Consider the following 18,026-nt stretch of genomic DNA (forward strand, 5'->3'; position numbering starts at 1 on the left):
TCAAAAAGAAAGTAAATAGGACGGGTAAAGGGATGAAAAAATATGGAATCAATTTACGCCAATATATTCAATATATCAATGTAAAAAAACCAAACACTCGTCATACTAATATACCCCATAACAGAGACCCTCTTCTTCGCCCTCCAAACTCTAATGATATAAACACGAATTCCATTTAGCGTTTTATGACGCGACATGAAATTTCAACTATACACCATTGAGCACCATGAAAAGGGTCTCTCAGAAGGTTCTGAGACGGGTCAACGTGTTATCACGTGGCATTCACGTGACGCGGACCTCTCGACAGCAACCGTACACTCCTCACCAGGCCTGGCCCACGAGTTCGGAGATTGTGGCCTTCAAGACTGGCAAGGCCGCTCGCAAGAAGTTCCAGACAACCTCGGAGACGATAGAGTTGGTAGAACTCGAATCGACGGTTTTGGAAGATGACAATGTAACTGGTCTTCCGCCTTCAAAGGGTCTCAGTGAGGTGTCGCCGTCGGATGTGGTTTCTGGTGTGTTTTCGGTGATGAGCCAGTATCCGGACAGCGTTGTTTTGACACAGGTGGGCTCATTTTACGAATTTTATGGCTCTCATGCGGACAAATGGGGCTCGGAACTGCATCTGAAGGTGGGAAAGAAGACCTACAACAAGGGCAAGCTCACTAGCATGACTGGGTTCCCTCTGACACAGCTGGCCAAGTACCTGAAGATTCTGGTTGAGACGTACCAGCAGAAGGTGGTGATATGTGAGCAGGTTGAAACAGATGATTCCAGCACAAGTTTGATGTTTTCAAGACCTGTGACTCGTATCTACACCCCAGGAACGCTTATTGATGAGGACTTCCTACCTACAAACAGATACAACTACCTGATGAGCATTTGGATTGCTCCCGAGTCGATAAGACGCCCCGATGAGACCAAAGACGTGGCTGAAACTCCCGTAGGAATCTGCTGGCTGGATGTTTCGCTGGGAACGTGTTCTGTGTCCCGATCTAGTCTTGGAAATCTTGCATCTGATATTGCGCGCATCAAACCCCAGGAGATTGTCATGGAAAAACGAATGAAGGAACTGGAGCTTGAGAACGGCGAGTTTTACCCCGAGTTGGTGGAGTTGCGGTCGGCTCCTCTGTCATACTCTCAGCCAGCTACTTCTACTACCGATTTCGAGTTCGAGCCGTTTTTCCGGGTTCCAAAAGCTTACATTAATGACACTCTCACCCAAATTGATAGTCATGCTCTCAAGGCCCTTGCTATGGCTTTGGAGTACTCGAAATCGCATTTCCCGCTTGGAACTCTCACTTTCGATCCTCCCAATGTCGAGCTGTCGACCGAACATATTATGAAGATTGACTCGAGAAGTATCGAGGCTCTGGAGCTGTTCAAGACCATGAGAGACGCTCGAACCAAGGGTTCCTTGCTGTCTACCCTCAACGGAACGAAAACGGATGCTGGAACACGGTGTCTGACAGAGTGGCTATCAGCTCCTTTGAACCACAAGCAAGAGATTGAGAGACGACTGGACTCAGTGGAGACATTCAAAACACGTAATCCGCTGTCGTTGTCACTATCGGCTCAAATGGCCCAGGTCAAAGACATTCTTCGAATTGCCAACATGTTTGCCATTAACAGAGGTAAGCCTTACCAGCTGCTCGAGTTTGCAGACAGCTGTTTGCTTGTAAACGATATGTATCATCGATTACAAACCGAACACGCGAAATCTGCTCTTCCAGAGTCGCTACTTGAGCAAATGGAACGTCTGAAACAGGTTCCTATGGATTTAGTCGAGACTATTTATTCTACCATTGAACGGAGAGATGTGGACACGTCATTGTCGGAAAGTTCTGGATCTGGAGAAGAATCTGAGTCTTCTGAGTTCTCTTTCGGACAGCTGGAGTGTGAGATTCGTCCTGAGGCATCCCCCAAGATGACAAAGCTGTGCAAGACTCTGGACAAACTGCATAACAAAAAGACACAGCTTCAGGAGGACATTGTGGAGGAGATGACGAAGCTGTTCCCTAAGTTTCGGTCATCCAGACGCAAGGTGGAGCTCAAGGTGAATGTTATGGGCCCGGTGGTATCAATCTCTGGACGTCCCAATAACATGCCTGACCAGTTCATGGGCTGTGAAGTTACCAAACGAAAGTCTTTGTGTTCGTTTGTGTTTCCTGAGTGGGTCAAACTGGCTCAGAATATGGACGATGTCCATGTCAAGATCAGACAGGAGGCCAAAACGATATTGGACGGGCTGATGGAGAATATCAAGGACAAGCATCAGGATATCCGAGCTGTAGGCGCGTCTTTAGCCTACATTGACACTGTCATTTCCCTGGCTAATCTAGCAAATGAATTCAACATGGTTCGACCGACTACTGTCGAATCAGGGCCCACTGAGATTGTCGACGGACGTCATTTGACTGTTCAACATTCGTTGAGGGTAGGAGGAACGCAGTTTGTGTCCAATACGTGCCGCCTGGACCCCGAAGATCAATATGTGTGGGTTGTCAGTGGCCCCAACATGGGCGGAAAATCGACTTTTCTGCGTCAGAACGCCATAATCGTGCTGCTGGCTCAAATGGGCTCGTTTGTGCCTGCGAAATCGGCTCAGATTGGTTTGGTGGACCGACTATTTGTGCGAGCTGGTGTGGCCGACGACCTGTTCCGAAACAAGTCGTCCTTCATGGTGGAGATGATTGAGACTTCTGTCATCTTGCGTCAAGCAGGACCCAAATCTATGGTTATCCTGGACGAAGTAGGACGAGGAACATCCTTCAGAGATGGTATTGCTGTCGCATACGCTACGCTGGATTACCTGTACCGTTTTTCCAAGTCCAGAGTTCTGTTTGCGACCCATTTTGCTAACGAGATCACAAATTTGTTCCCTGACAACTACGACACTTCCGGAATTGCATACTACATGTCTGAAGTGCTTGAAAAGGAGGACTACTCCAGCAAGAATCTGCTAGCAGTAGACCCTTTCCAGCGGACAGCTCACAGTCTGTACTCTCTGACCCTAGAGGGAGTGCAGTTCACCAGACGAATTGTACCGGGTATCAGCCAGGACTCGCATGGAATCCAGATTGCCCAAGCTGCGGGGTTTCCCAAGGAGGCCGTGGAAAGTGCATTGGAGGTGGTGGCCAAATCCAAGTAGGAAGAGATATATATAGGTAAGGGCTTCTGCATTCAGCGATACGCTGCATACTTGTACTTTGAACATTGTATCGTGACATTGTATTTACTTGTACTTTCTGTATCAGTTGTACAAGGGTATGACAGCTCCAACATGACGATACGAAAAAAAACATAACCAAAAGCTACAATTGGCAGGTAAAAACGAATAAGACAGCAGTTTGACGCTTCGAAATCATATCTTTCTTCTCGTTTCTGGAAATTCTTCAGAAACCAGCATTCTTCGCTCAACTTCGGACTCTGCATGCCCACCCAAAGTAGCTCCCACAAATGAATGTAACATTGGACCAAATTTGGCCAAAATTATTCTGAAAATTGCAACGTCTTTGTTATTTGTACAAGTACAAGTAGGACAAGCAAATCCAACAGTTGCAACCGTTCCCCTACTTCGAAAACATCTATCGAAATACCTAGATCCTGTTTTTTTTTTTTTTTCTGCATATACATTCATTTAATTATAACTTTGCCGTGAAAGAATAACCTTTGAAATGAATGTACGCTTACACGAATATTACTAATTAAACACGTTTAGTGTCATGGTCCAGTAAAAATGTGCGGCAGAAGGATTTCCACAATAAAAACCTATAGCTACAAGTATGTACTTGTAACACCGATAAGAGCCATGAATGACACATATTGATACCAACAACTAAGCCATTGTGGGGGCACGTTCATTGGTAATGCTACAATGAAAGTAAATTCGTTATATTGACACAGTTGATACTATTCTTCTACAAACCACTAACTGCACGCTAGCGCACACTAGTCCACTTTTTTATATCAGGCCTGTAGGGAGATACGCGGAAACACCACCAGGGGTTGCAGAATTGCAATGACAGTCGGAAAGAATGGTGTGGTTCACTGTTTGCGTCGAACAATTAAACGTCAAATGCCTACTTGTACGATACGAACGAGATACAGGCCTCACCAACCACGATGATCCTTTAAGCACCATTGTCAACTAGCGCGTGGACTAGAATGAAGGGGGTGAAAGATTCTGGTGTGTTTTTTCAAGCAATCTCATTGATTCAAAGGGGTGGCAGTGTCCTATGGTATAGTACGAGTACCAGTGAAACGGCTAGACCTCACGAACTACAAGTGGTCTAAAGTATACATTAAATTAAATAGTATCCCTAGGAATAGGGTCTGGGGTTATTTCTATCCTGGTGACCTTGACCCTGGTCATTATGCCGGTTGTTGCTGTTGTTTGGAGGGGGGAACATGGCTGCCTGCTGCATCTGGAGCTGCTGGAGCTGCCACTGTTGCATCTGCTGCTGAGACATGCCCTGAGACATGGCCTGCTGCTGCTGCTGTTGTTGCATCTGCGCAAAGTGCTGTTGCATCTGCAGCATCTGGTCTGGGGCCATAAACGGCATTCCAGGTGGCATCATAGGCATGCCGGGCATTGGAGGCATACCGGGCAAGGGAGACATACCGGGCATGGGAGGCATAGGTGGCATGCCCATGCCCATGCCCATCCCCGGGAAACTCATTCCTCCAGGCATTAGTGGATACATTTGATTGTTATTGTTCTGGTTGTTGCTGTTACTGTATCCACTGCCATGGTTGTTGTTGTGGTATCGGCTGTCGCTGTTGTAGTTGTTACCTCCTCCCTGCCTGTTATCCGTTCGTTCCTTGTACCGGTCGTTCCTCTGTCTCTTGACCTCCTTGGGAGCGTCCTCGTTCTCCCCTCCATCAGCTCGCTTCTTGGCCTTCTTCTTCTTCTTTCGAGCAGACTTGACCTCCATCTCGGCCTGGTCATCGGAAAACTCCTGCTCCTCCTCGGGTACCTCCTCGTCGTAGTTATTGGACGCATCTGAGCCCTTAATGCTCTTGATTCGATCTGTATACAGAAAGTTGGCGTGTCCAGCAACATAGTAGATGGGAGACCCGACCTTTTCCTTCAGGGCAGCAGCCTCTTCATCCGAGCTGACCCGCACAGAGTAAAAGGGCATCTTGACAAGTCCAAAGGTCTCAAACAGAACTCCCACAATGGTCTTGTCTTCGAAACAGAAGATTGTGTCGTCTCCAAGAACCCGGAACTCCCCAGAGACGGTGGCCTTGATCACAGCTGTTCTGTTGGTCACCGACTGGAGGGTTCCCACATGCTCAATGGCAGTCTTTTCGCTGATGGCGAATCCCTCGGGGAGCTGGGGGATGGGTTCATCAATCTGCTCGTTGGCAGTCTTGAGAGGTCCAGTAGAATCCTCCTCCTCCTCGCCAGCCACATTGGTCTCTTCAGGGTCTCCATCCGACTCGGAATCAGAGTCATCTGACGAAGAATCATCTGACGAAGAGTCTGACGACGAATCAGAAGCCTCAGCAGCCTCCTCAGCCAGAGCGCGATCAATAGCATCTCCAGTGTCAACAACTATGTCTCCAGGTTGTTCCTTCCTCTCAGTATCAGGATCAATCTTGCCTTCAGATTCGCCCTTCGTTTCACCGTCGGTAGCCGTTTTCACATCAGCCATGTTCACATCAGCCGCAGGTCCTCCAAGATCAGCCGATGTAGAGGCAATGGTTTCTCCATCAGTAGCTATATTCACGTTAGCAGGCTCAAGATTCCCTTCAGCAGGTCCTCCGAGATCAGCAGAAGTTGAAGCCAACGTCTCTCCATCAGTGACTGACTTAACCGTACCAGCAGAGTCCGCAACTCCACCTAAATCAGCTGACGTCTCAGCAGTAATTTCTCCATCAATTGCTGTCTTAATCTGGGCGGGTTCAACCATGATCTCGGCGACAGGCTCAACGGTCTGAGCAGATTCTTCAGGACCAAGATTGGCAGAAGATGCAGCGATAGTTTCTCCATCTGCAGCAGTCTTGATGTCTTTTGCAGGCTCTGAGTTGATCTCATCAGAAGGACCCCCCAAGTCAGCATAGGTCACAGCCATGGTCTCTCCGTTGGCCATGGTTCTGACCTCGTTCTGAGGAGGATCCAAATTAGCCATGTTGGTCTGGGTCGTCTCTCCATTGGCGATAGGTCGGCTGTCAGCAGCAGGATCACCAAGATTACTTGCAGGCTCATTAGCATCAACAGCCATGACATCCACCTGAGCAGCTTCAGAGCCAGCATCCATCACAGCAGGCTCCATTATAGGCAGCTGGGAGGCAGCAGAAGTAGCGATAGAAGCAGTCTGCTGATGATCAACTTCATCAACAGCTGCTAATTGGACTGTGTCGGGAGAAGGCTCTTCAGTAGCCAAATGCGGAGATGCCGCTTGCGCCGGAGCTTCAGGAACGCCAATCGGAGGCAATGTCGTGGCGTCCACGTTGGCGGGATCTAAATTCGATCCAGTTTCGCTCATTTTGGTCAGGCTTGTGTATGTGGATTCACGCCTGAATTTTTTGGTATGCAGACTGCCTAATTTTTTTTGTTCTGCCTGAATTTTCTGCACGTCGATGCATGATTAGGGTTGGGGTTGGCCGAAGGGGGAGATACTTGTAGGTGACGTCATAAGGCTCTAGCTGGTTGTGATTTTGCCATTCGCCAATCAAAACGTCTTGGCGACACGGAATGTGGAGAATCCGTGACGTGTTTGCAGCTACTGTTTCCGTTTGGTGGGGTGTGGGTGTAGACCGTGCAAGCTAATTATAGTGTCGGAAAGGATGGAAGGAATTATGGAAGGGTAGGAATAAGAGCTACAGTATGTAGGCTACTGTACGATACGATCTTGCTTGTTCTGTGGAGACTGTGGGGAGGGCTAATATTGTGCCTGTGCGTGATTCGCGCCCTTGTAAGTCTGGAAGATGATACAGGGTGAGACATTCAACAGTCAACGTCTTCGTACAGTATGTTTTGAATGTTGTGGAGAGCTGTTGTTACTGTTGTTGACATGCCATGGGGGTACAAGCAGTTATGAGTAAGAAGGTATGAGTACAAGCAGTTATGAGTAGAAGCAACTACGAGTAGGTACTCATACACATCCACGTACTGGTGCCAGATCTGTTACCATCTGAATACAGCTGGCAGCGTTATCATAATGCGGCAGCTCACGTGGCTCTGGTACGTACGATACACATAGGTTGTAAACAATCGGCATAGAGTTGGATATCATGAAACACGTTGCAATTGTACTTGTACTGTACTTGTACTTGTTGCGCGGAGCCCACTTTTCCCATCTTTCATTTGCCAGCTATTTTTGACTCACGATGAAACAGCCAAGGAGAGACAGCGCTACCAGGACCGCCTACTGGAGCAACACAATGGGGATCAGTGCACACGTACGATAGTTGCGTTGACACCACAGACAATTGCCAGGTCACACACCATCCAAGAGTGATTGTACCACCAACCCAGCTCCTAATCAACCATTGGTTGTATTGCTTGTACTACCCCGCGTCAACAGTGCAGATCGGGCTATTGGTGGTGACGGGGACGACGGCTGTAAGACGTACGGAACACGTCATTGAGACAAAGACACACCTGTCACCGGATGTGGACGAGGAGGGGACGAGAATCGGGCGATTTAAACCGGGATCTAGACATTTTAGATGGGGTTCCGTGGACTATCGTGTGTATTGGTACCATGTACTTTTATGTACATTGTCTGGAAGTGCTGCTCGTAAAATCGTAAAATGTATACAGCGGCGGTTCTATGACGTAGTCCATCGAGCATCTTAAAATAGCAGCCGTGGGTGGGCGTGAGTGGCTGCATGAACAGGTGTGAGCAGCACGGACTTGTGCCTTTATGATGTGACTTATTCGTGTGTGTACGAGCGCCAGTACAGTACTTGTGCTTGGAGTGCTACACTTCGGGTTGCATCGCGCGGTTGGCCTCGTATGGGCAAGTATACGAGCTCACAATCAACTTACCATTGACGTTCATTTGTAGTGTTCATTTGCAGCGTCCACCCTTCAGGCTGTCCATTCATCCACTTTGGGAGCACTGTAATGTACGTGCGAGTTTGGACGACGTTCTGGTACGTGCTGGTACAGCCAGAGACTAACGTTGAGCGTAAGGAGCTATAGAATCGGTAGAGTTGGGATCCACGGTAGGAGGTGGCCGGACCCGTCGTCGAAATAAAACCTCCACAGTACTACGGTAGCGCCCCCATATTATCCCACTGTGCTGCCGCCAGACTCTCTCGCTTGTCCTTTAAACTCCAAATAGGGGCCTACACGGTGGAATTAAGGGGAAAGGGGTAAGGCGCTGATCCTCGAGTTTATCGTTTTTGGACCTTGTTGACGCGTGGGAGGGTCCGAATTCGACTGTGTGAGCGGCTGGCGGCCCCTTGGTGTTAACCGGACTGGTCTGTAGATCACTTAAAGTGGAAGAGATACGAGCCTTAGGTGGCCCAGCATAGAGTACTTATATCACATACGAGTCGAGTATGTACAGTACTCGTACAGTAGTGTATGGTGGTGGCATCAGTGCCAGTGTGGACGATACTATGCTCGCACCAAACACCGCATCACCCTCTACAAGAGATTAAAAAAAAAAAAAAAAGGCGTCGAACAATGACACTTATCGGTGCCAAACGATCTTTAGTAGCAGCTGTACATTGCTATGCACGCGTCCGGTCTATTTCGGTTTCTCCAGTGCAGTTGGAGCGCGCGCATATCATGGCATATCCAGAGGAGAGGCTGAGTCTGAGAGGGAGGAGTGTAAGTGGAGACGAGGCGTCGTTGGTTGTAGATGGCGCTGGAAACCGGCCCCCATGGCGTCCCATGGTCCTTCTCCAATGCCCCGCGTCCCCTCATCCTCCCCCACCCCCCTGGTTCGTCCCGTAACAGTTCTGGGCTACGGGTCTAAGCGTCTGAGACAGAGGCGTCTTTTTAGGCTTCACTCCAATTGGTTCCACTTAGGCTTCTGACATTTACAGTTAAGCCTTTGGGCTACACAGTACACCATTTTTACGCTTTGGCTCCTGCTCACTAAAGGCACATCCGACGTGTGCATCTCCGAACATACTCGCAGCGACAGACATCACCATCACCACACGGAGTACCAAGGCGACGAACAGACTGTGAAGAGACTGGTTTCTAGCAGCCAGATATCTGATCGCAACGAAAAAAACAACAGCAACAACAACGACAGCGGCAACGACTCGAGCTCGGTCACACACGAAAGCTTCTTCATACCATTTTCAGAGGCAGTTGCAAACATGGATTCGCCCGAGTCCATCGTGTCCTCTCTGGACCCAGAAGACAACGAGGTCCACTTTTGCAAAAAGTGCTCCAAGGTGAGTCACCACTGGATTTCCACACGTCTGAGCCCAACGGCCTGCTAACACAGATACTAGAAGAAGGAAGAGCCTACGAGCTAGGAGGAAACAGATGGCATGTTGAATGTGAGTATTCCACAACAAACGGAGACATCATCACCAAAGTAAGGCATCTAACATAGGCTTCCGATGTTCGTCATGTGACTCGCTACTTGACGGAGACACCAACTTGCTGGTGCTCGGAAACGGGTCGCTGATCTGCGCCAATTGCTCCTACCACTGCTACGGCTGCGGCAAAAAAATCGATGATCTGGCGATTCTCACCGGCGACCAGGCATTTTGCTCGTCGTGCTTCTGCTGTCGCAACTGCAAAAAGAAGATTGAAGACCTGCGCTACGCCCGCACGTCCCAGGGAATCTTCTGTATGACCTGCCACGAGGCGTTACTGGCCAAGAAACGTAAACAAAAGGCCGCCCGTCGCGAACGCGAAGCCCGCGAGCGAGAGGCCCTAATGAACCCCTCCCACCGCGACTCGGTCGACTCAAAGCATTCGGACTACACCATCCCCATCACGGCGCCCCAGCTACACAGAACAGGCACCGACGAGTCTGTGCGGTCACACAGGCACTCGTTCCGACCATCCATACAGCGCAACAACTCGTCGTTCAAGGACAAGGACCTGCCTCAACTGCCTCCCAAAGACAATTCCTCTTCACCTGTTCCCACCGTTGCTGGCGCAAACATTTCGCGCGACTCGACGCCTTTCGAAAACACATCTCATAACAACATGAAGGAGGAGACTCGACCACCACCAAAACCGCGACAGGATTCGCTTCAAAACCTCCACAATCTCAAAAACACCACATCACAAGAGTCTATGCGGCACCAGTCATATATCCAGGAGATTCCTCTAGGTCTGGGCGACTTGGAGGAGTCCGAGAAACGACTGTCGGCCATCTCAAACTCCACTATGCCGTTTTTGACGCCCACTTCTGGAGGCTCAGACAAAGACCAATCGCCACAGTTCGAGGACGCAGTTCGAGCCCAACCTGGTCACGAACCTCTGGTGGACAGCTCCTCTGCCGTTTCCACACCTCCTTCGACCCACCACTACTCGCCCCGACACTCGCTCAGAGACGACATGCATACACAAAAGTCGTCTTCTGTGGCTAAACAACCCACCGAGAGCGACAAGGAAAACCAGTCCCCCATTGGTGAGGGCGAGGGATTCATCAGTATTGGATCCGAGGGTATTCATAGCAAAGAGAAGGAGTCCAAGGAGGGAACTGTTGTTGAATGTCAACACGAGGAGTCCGAGACAACCGACCCTTCTCGAGAGACGTCTTCAGAAGCTACCGTCTCCAGCTCTGTCGCCTCGTCCCCGTCTCCTCAGCGCGACGAGGTTGAGAGCAACGTTTCTACCAGATCCACCGACTCGGGCATCACCGTCACGCCCAAGATATCGCCCACGAAGGCGCCCCAGGGTGCTTCTGCCACTCCCCAGAATCAGCACCTGCAACCTGAAGAGGAGGAGCGAAGTCGCCATAGGGCTCTGTCACACGCTCTGCACGGCACTCTTATGCCCACTGCACAGCAGCAGCATCAGCAGCAGACGCCGCAGATGTGGCAGGGAGAGGTCCCTGAACGGTCTCATCGACGAGGCCAGTCTCCCCGACCTTCCGGAGAGCACACTCGAGGCAGCCTTGACTCGGGAAGCAGCGGTAACACAAACAAGAACCTGACTCCCGAACCCTCCAAGCACGGCGTAGCTGCCCCCTTCTCTCCCTTGTCTCCTCGACACGACGCTCATACAAACTCGGCCAACAGGTCCCAGCAGATTGTGCTGGACGACGGCGAGGAGATTGACGCGGCGCTCTATGCTAACAACAACTATGACTCGCCGGTGCCACATACCCCTCAGAAGCGAGATCGTCTGGGCTCTTCGTCGAGCACACATTCTCGGGCAGGCAGCGTGTTCCACAAGAATGTCGGCAATGCAACTCCAGGAACCCCCGGTCGAACTGCCGCAAACGCTGCTCCTAACCATTCCATGGTGACTCCCTCTCGATCCTCTCCCTGGCATCGAAGAACGGACTCCAATGGAGGAGCCAACAAGGACCGGCTCAAGACGCCTGACATTTCGCTGCCCATCCTGCAGGCTTCTTCTGCCATTGATTTTGACTCCGAGCTGACCGGCATGATCTCCAACCCACTGCCGTTCAATCAGGGCCACCACCAGAGCCAGCACTCGCCTCTGCAGAAAACTATAACTTCGCCTACGTCGTCTCTGGGCCACCAGAGAAGCATTTCAGATTCGCATCAGTCGCCGCGGTACCCGCCCTCTGCTGACCGACGACCTAGTGTTTCGGACGACGCTTCGGTCACCACTGCACTGCGAAACGAGCTGGTTGCTGCTCAAAAACGCATTGCTGAGCTGGAACGACAGCTTCAATCAGGCCCTTCGCAGCCCGCAACTTCTGCAGCTGACGACGACTCTACTTTGTCGGAGAAGCGAAAGACTATTGCGGTTCTGCACGCCCAGGGAGAAGTTGCGCGACGAGAGCTGGCGTCTCTCAAGGAGGCCAAGGGCCATGACGACCCTCAGGCCATGATTGAGGAGTTTACCGCCCAAATGGCGATTCTAAAGACGCAGCTGCAGGACGAGATTGCCACCCTGTCTGTGGCAAAGGAGGCACTGGCTGTGGAAGTGGAGGATCTGAGCCGGCGAAAGAAGGAGGCTTGTGAAGAGATGACGATTCTCAACGTCAAGAATTCCCAGCTGACTGACCTCAATAATGAGCTCACCAACAACCTCATTGACAAGTACCATCCCACGCATGGCTCCGCGATGATGAACAGCACCAGCGCGAGCAAGTCTGCCGGTGGAAACCTTTTCGGATTCAAGAAGGATTCTAACAGATCGACTCCTCCTGTTCCTGCTCCTGCTCCCGCTCCTCGAGAGGAAGGGGGACTCAGCCACATTGGCAACCTCATTGTGCAGGCTTACCATCCTGATGAGTACACCAACGGTCCTCCCGGCAGCTCTGTGGAGCGGGTTCCTGTCACGTCTGGTTCTGCTTCTTCTTCTTCAAACCACCTACCTGCTGGTGGACATACTCCTGCGGTGACAAATCTGGACGACCACGAGGAGCCTACTGTGACTGTCCTTGAGGCTGGCCAAGTGGTGGACACGAAGCGAGACCGACAAACGGCTCGACGGTTCTGGAAGCGACCCAAGGCTGCCGTTACCAAGGGTGCCGTCAAGGGCTTCACCAAGGTGTTTGAGCAGCCTCATACCAGCGAGCACCCTGCCGTAACCAACCTGGAGCCCTCAGCTCTGTCTCCCTCGTCGTCGGGTCAGCACGAGAGCGGTGGCCTGTCCCACTCAACCTCGGTTAACACGGGTCTGAACATTTCGTTTCCGTCTGGCAAACCAACGAAAACTAGAAACGGCTGGTTCAAGGGCGGAAGCAGTGGAAACAACAGCTCCAACACCACCAACACTGCTACTATTGCACAGAGTGCCTCCGGTGCGGTAAGTTCTCCTCCTGACTCCGAAGTCAGCAGTCTGCTCAAGGTGTCCATCACCCGACGATGTCAGATTGAGGGCAACAAGGTGCCAGCCATTGTGACCAAGTGCATTGAGGAGGTGGAGCGACGAGGCATGCTTCAGGAGGGTATCTACAGGAAGTCTGGTGCCCGAACACAGATTGAGCAGATTGAAGCTCGGTTCGAACATTACGACGAGCGGGCCAACTACGAGGAGATTCTCAGCGGCGACATCAATGGAGTAGCTTCTGCTCTCAAGCAGTACCTGCGGTATTTGCCTGATCCCCTCATTTCTGCCTCTAGCTATGACGCCTTCATCCAGGTGTCTAGTGTTCATCAGGATAACAAAGTGAAGGTGGAAAAGATGCGGGAGGTGTTACAAAAGCTGCCTACAGCTCATTCGCTATGTCTGGCTCGACTATGCACACATCTCAACCGGGTGACTCAACATGCCGAGACCAATCTGATGAGCAACAAGAACCTGGCCATGGTGTTTGCCCCAACTTTAGCACGGGCCACGTCCGGCGAACGGGAAATCGCCGACGTGCATCACAAGAGTGATTCAACGTTGTTCATGATTGAGCATTTCAAGGAGTTGTTTTAGCTATGATCAGTGTGTAGCGTATAGGCAGGTCCTTGTATTTATATAACGGATTACATAATTATGGAACAGCTTGTGATCAAGCAAACTAATGAGCGCGGGAGTATATTATCTAGCTGGAGGACCTGATGGAACGAGTCACCATATTCAGCAAACACAACCAATGCTGCGGACATTTCTATTGTCGATACTTGTGAAGAGCTACTCAACTTGTTAGTAAGGCTACAGGCATCGATTAACTAATACAGCAAAGGCTCGTCTGTATTGTAGAGTCGTCTACGTATCAGAAATATGTGTAATTACTGCACCAATCGGGTAGCCTCTACTGTCTTGTGCAATATACAATAAATTAGTTATGATACGAAAGCCCCTTCCTGGCTTAGAGCGTAAACTCATCGAGAATATCCTGTTTGGAAGCTCGTTTAGGAAAAGTGAAGCTGTCAGTGTCTCTAATAGTGATGATGCATCCGTAACAAAGGTTGGGTACTGGCAGATGTCTATCCGCATCACCCGTCTTTTCCTGGGATTTTTCCATATGCGCCTTTTTACTTAGCTCCTCCTCTTCTTCTGTTTCGGGGGCAGCAGGCTCATTGACGGTGATGTTTGTGAGCCATGCAAGCGACTGGTTAGGGTCAACTGGGGATGCACAGATGAGGCAGGGAGTGAGTCCTTGTTTGGCAGCATTAGGGTCATCCAATTTGGCAGCGGTTCTCACGACTGTCGATGCAATAGAGGGGAAGTTTGTCTGGATATTTTCAAAGTATTGGTGCATGAGCTGATCTATCGACAGGTTCTTGGTCACCTGCGAGGGCTTTGAGACGGTGTCGACAGCGAGATCAGACACGTTTCTGAACGAGTTGTAAAAGGGAATCTCGTAGGAAAGCACATCGTTAAGAGGATGGATTTCGGGGAGACCAGAAATGGAGTCCTTGGGGTTCTTATGTTCGAGCACCTGTGCGTGAATTCGGTTTCCTCGCCCCTTGATTGTCAGACTGAGAGTTAGTTCTGCCAACCGGGTAGCATTGTGTCCCCATGCTACGGTTGTAGGAAGGGATTCATTTTGCTTCTTAGCTTCTTCAATGATGAGATGGCGTTGGAGCACAGAAATGATGTCTTCTCGAGCAGATTTTGTGCCGATACACGAAAGCAGCTGCTGCACAGAGGTGGGTTCCTCGGATATACCGGACACGAACGAGGTGTAATCTCTGTTGTGTTTAAGAGTGACAGAAGAAGCGCCCTCAAAAGCCTTTGAAAGCGGAATGCAGGTAAATTTGGCATGTGCGAACCGTTTCTCCAGCTCGCTGATGATCTGATTGGGCTCCTTTTCCAGTGGATCAGCTTCAGAACAGTCGATGAACACGGCGTTGAGAGTGAAGCCTGCAGCGTTTTCATACGTCTTGGCCTGTTCTTCCAGCTGGGCGTGCGCCATGTCGAGCAAAGCCAGTGACGACTGACCAAACGAGATTGGCACCAGAATGTTAATAGCTGGAGGAAGTACACAGCCTGGTCGTGCAAACAACACCTTGCATCCCTCCATGGCCTTTCTCTGTTTCTGCTGAATAAAGGTGATGAAACAAGGCTGGCAAAAGTTTGCCTGGCGCGTTTTGATCGCCGTTGGACCGTCGCATCTTCGGCAGGTGGACTCGGCGGACATGATAAATACTTTGACGTTGGTTTGAGGTTCAAGTGTGGTTCATCCAACGATTCGGAATCATATTGGGAAATTTCATCTTGTGCATCCCAGACGCACAACAGAGTTTGTTGCCTCCATACCAACCCTTGCCCGCTATCTACAGTGGATTCTCTCTCAATACCCTCGATATCAAGACAATGGCGGACAAAAGCAATTCGGAAGACAACAAACCCAAGTTCATGAAGAACGAGGATGGCACTCCCATGACCCAAGAACAGCTGCGTCAAAAGTACGGCGTGGACTTCACCAAGGAGGGTCGGGACGGAAAACTCAAGTACGGACCCGACGACCCCACTGCCATGTCCAACCGGGTGCAGTTTCTGGCCAAGGCCGACTCACAGTACTACGATCCATGTGCCGAGGCCTCCAAAATGTCGCTCAACTGCCTGGAGCGAAACAACTACAAGAAGGCCATGTGCGAGGAGTACTTTCAGATTTACCGGGACTGCAAGAAGATGTGGGTGAGTAATAAAAAGCAAAGTGGCGAAATTTTTGAAACGGAGAATATAACTAACCCAGCTGGCGCAGCGACGGAAGGACAAGAAGAGTGGTTTCCTCTGGTAGACCAGTACCTGTATATATTGTTATTAACGTGGAATGTCTGTGTACCATATGAAGCGTACATGGTGTAGGTGGACGTAGATGGATGATCTACCACGTGGAGAGATGATCAGGATGGTTGAAAATGATGTTTGATCAGGATTAGAGAGAATCACGTCTCGCATCTGCTCAGATTGAATATCATGTGTCCGCTAAACTTCACAAGGGTCTCTCGATGTAATACCGCACAAAGCCCAGGCCCTTGCCCAGATCATAGGAAGATCACATATAACCATTACTGTAAGGATATTTCTATACGAGTCATTTACTGCGTAATATATCCATTCTTTCATAGACTCTAAGCCCCGTTTTTGGACTTAGCGATTAGAAACTTCCCATGGAATCATCGCTATCCAGCTCCCCCCCAGCTTCCCGAAGAGCTCCCTGAACGACCCGTCGTGCACTATCTTTAGCCGGAGTGAACTGCAACCGCGAAGTGTCGAATTTGATGGTCACTGGAGGCGACAGATCCGGGGGCTGAAACGATTCACCGGAATCGTTGAATGAAAGCATGTCGTATTTGGCAGAGGGGGGAGCAGTTGTACTTTTAGCAGCAGCCCCAAAAATATCTTTATTGGGACTGCCGAATCCCACAAGATTCTCTGTCCGTTGCTGTAGTCGTTCTCTGTCCATTCTCAGAGCAAGAGGGGTCTTTGCAAACGGAGTGTGGCCGGACTTGTAGTCGAAGTCAGCCGGGGCTGGGGAGTCGGCACGTTCCTTGTCTTTGCGAGCAGCACGTTCCGGAGATCGCTCTCGTGTAGCCGAAGGAGGGTTCTGCCCGGCTTCCGTTGGTTTGTTAGTATTGTGTTGTTGGTTGTCCCATTGGATCATGTGAGTTGTCAGTTGTGGGGGACTCAGCATGTCCGAATCGTCATCACTAAACTGGTCAAGTTTGTAGCGCGAGGCTGCTGACGGCTTTTTTGGCGTAAAGAGCTTGGTTCTTGCTGGTGTTGATGCTGCGTCCATTTTCTTTGGGTGAAACGGCGAGTACGATCCCGATGACTTCGTGACAGCGGAAAGTGGCTGTTTACCCTTGGCGGGACTCATTTCAATATGGTACTCCTTGTCATTGATTCTCTGGCGCATAACTGATTGTGTTTCTGTCGGAGGGGTATCTGATTTAGATCGTGTGTGGTGACGAGCAGAAGAAGACGGTCCTCCAGGTTTCCAATTCATCGAAGAGAGCTTTGGTGGTGATGGGAGATCAAAAGAGTCATCGAGATCCACGTTCATGTACCATGGTTGCGAGGAAGAGGGTGTTGCCTTTGAAGCGCTCTTACTGCCTCCTCCTGCTTCTGTAGATGCATATGCTGATTTCGTTATGAAGGATGGCTTGAAGTTAAAACCTGTCTTGGAAGAGGAAGAAGGACCCGCCTCTTCGTTGTCAGACTGTTGGAAGTTACCTCTTTTGGCCGCCCGTGCCAACTCATGGTCGTACTTTTTAGACGCGCTTTCCAGGGCATGTTTCAAGTATGCAGGCTGATCTGTAGCTCTTTCGGGAGTCTTTTCCAGGCTGTAATCCGGTTGGGGGATCTTTGAGCGTTTTCCAGACGACGCATGACGGTCTTTTCTTGGCGTTGATGTCACTGAGCGTCTGCGAGGAGTGATTTTGTCTTTGTTGTTGGCGTCAGGAGTGTTTCGGTCCATGGAAACGTCCATACTCTCGTCATCCAGCTCCGACAAGAGATTGCTGTAATTCATCTGATTATTGTTGTTGTTGTCGTTGTCTTTGATGATCTCTCTCTCCCCTAGTTCCACCACACTGTCCATATTGTTGGTGATGCTTTGCAACATGGACGCCTCTGTTTCGTACGAATCCTGTTTGAGAGGCACCTTTTCTGTCATGGACGGATCCTCGACAGTATGAGCCTCATCTCCGACGTCTTCGTCGTGAGTTGTGAACTTCACACAGGCCGCCTTTTCCAGAAAATCCATCCAGAAATGGCCTCCCTTATCCCACACCTTGCCGCTTCCTCGGTTGTACTGCTCCAGAGCAGGTAGAATGCCATGTTCCACGGCCCGGTTGCAGCGCGTGATGTTGCGGTCAATGTCCTGGAGCGCCCGCGTGATGGCCTGTTCCAGTTGTTCCAGTTCTGTGGCCATAGTCGAGGGGTAGGAGAACAGGTTGTGGTTCCCAAATAATTTGTGTTGTGAGCGCGACGCGTATTGCACTGCAACTTTAAACTGTACTGTACTCATAATAGTGTGTTGTGGGATGGGAGCATGTAA

At 50.2% G+C, this 18,026-nt stretch overlaps 6 protein-coding genes across 6 annotated transcripts; 3 read left to right on the plus strand and 3 right to left on the minus strand.

Annotated features, from left to right (window-relative positions):
- Positions 1-226: 226 nt before the first annotated feature.
- YALI1_B13737g (uncharacterized protein) lies at positions 227-3,151 on the plus strand (the record flags this gene model as incomplete). Its single annotated transcript, XM_500709.3, has 1 exon — positions 227-3,151. One exon carries the CDS (start codon positions 227-229, stop codon positions 3,149-3,151), a length of 2,925 nt encoding a protein of 974 aa, XP_500709.3.
- A 1,171-nt stretch (positions 3,152-4,322) lies between these two features.
- YALI1_B13800g (uncharacterized protein) lies at positions 4,323-6,494 on the minus strand (the record flags this gene model as incomplete). The annotated part of the gene is made up of 1 exon (XM_500710.3): positions 4,323-6,494. The coding sequence occupies one exon, from the start codon at positions 6,492-6,494 to the stop codon at positions 4,323-4,325; it is 2,172 nt and encodes a 723-aa protein (XP_500710.3).
- Positions 6,495-9,294: 2,800 nt separating this feature from the next.
- On the plus strand, positions 9,295-13,507 carry YALI1_B13828g (uncharacterized protein; the record flags this gene model as incomplete). The annotated part of the gene is made up of 3 exons (XM_500711.3): positions 9,295-9,372; positions 9,426-9,480; positions 9,537-13,507. 3 exons carry the CDS (start codon positions 9,295-9,297, stop codon positions 13,505-13,507), a joined length of 4,104 nt encoding a protein of 1,367 aa, XP_500711.1.
- A 376-nt stretch (positions 13,508-13,883) lies between these two features.
- Positions 13,884-15,158, minus strand: YALI1_B13886g (uncharacterized protein; the record flags this gene model as incomplete). Its single annotated transcript, XM_500712.3, has 1 exon — positions 13,884-15,158. One exon carries the CDS (start codon positions 15,156-15,158, stop codon positions 13,884-13,886), a length of 1,275 nt encoding a protein of 424 aa, XP_500712.3.
- Positions 15,159-15,334: 176 nt separating this feature from the next.
- Positions 15,335-15,829, plus strand: YALI1_B13888g (uncharacterized protein; the record flags this gene model as incomplete). The annotated part of the gene is made up of 1 exon (XM_068282065.1): positions 15,335-15,829. One exon carries the CDS (start codon positions 15,335-15,337, stop codon positions 15,827-15,829), a length of 495 nt encoding a protein of 164 aa, XP_068138166.1.
- Positions 15,830-16,121: 292 nt separating this feature from the next.
- YALI1_B13915g (uncharacterized protein) lies at positions 16,122-17,996 on the minus strand (the record flags this gene model as incomplete). Its single annotated transcript, XM_500714.3, has 1 exon — positions 16,122-17,996. One exon carries the CDS (start codon positions 17,994-17,996, stop codon positions 16,122-16,124), a length of 1,875 nt encoding a protein of 624 aa, XP_500714.3.
- Between the last annotated feature and the right edge of the window lie 30 nt (positions 17,997-18,026).

The sequence above is a fragment of the Yarrowia lipolytica genome, chromosome 1B, assembly GCF_001761485.1.
Source record: "Yarrowia lipolytica chromosome 1B, complete sequence".
In the NCBI taxonomy this organism is placed as follows: Eukaryota; Fungi; Ascomycota; class Dipodascomycetes; order Dipodascales; genus Yarrowia; species Yarrowia lipolytica.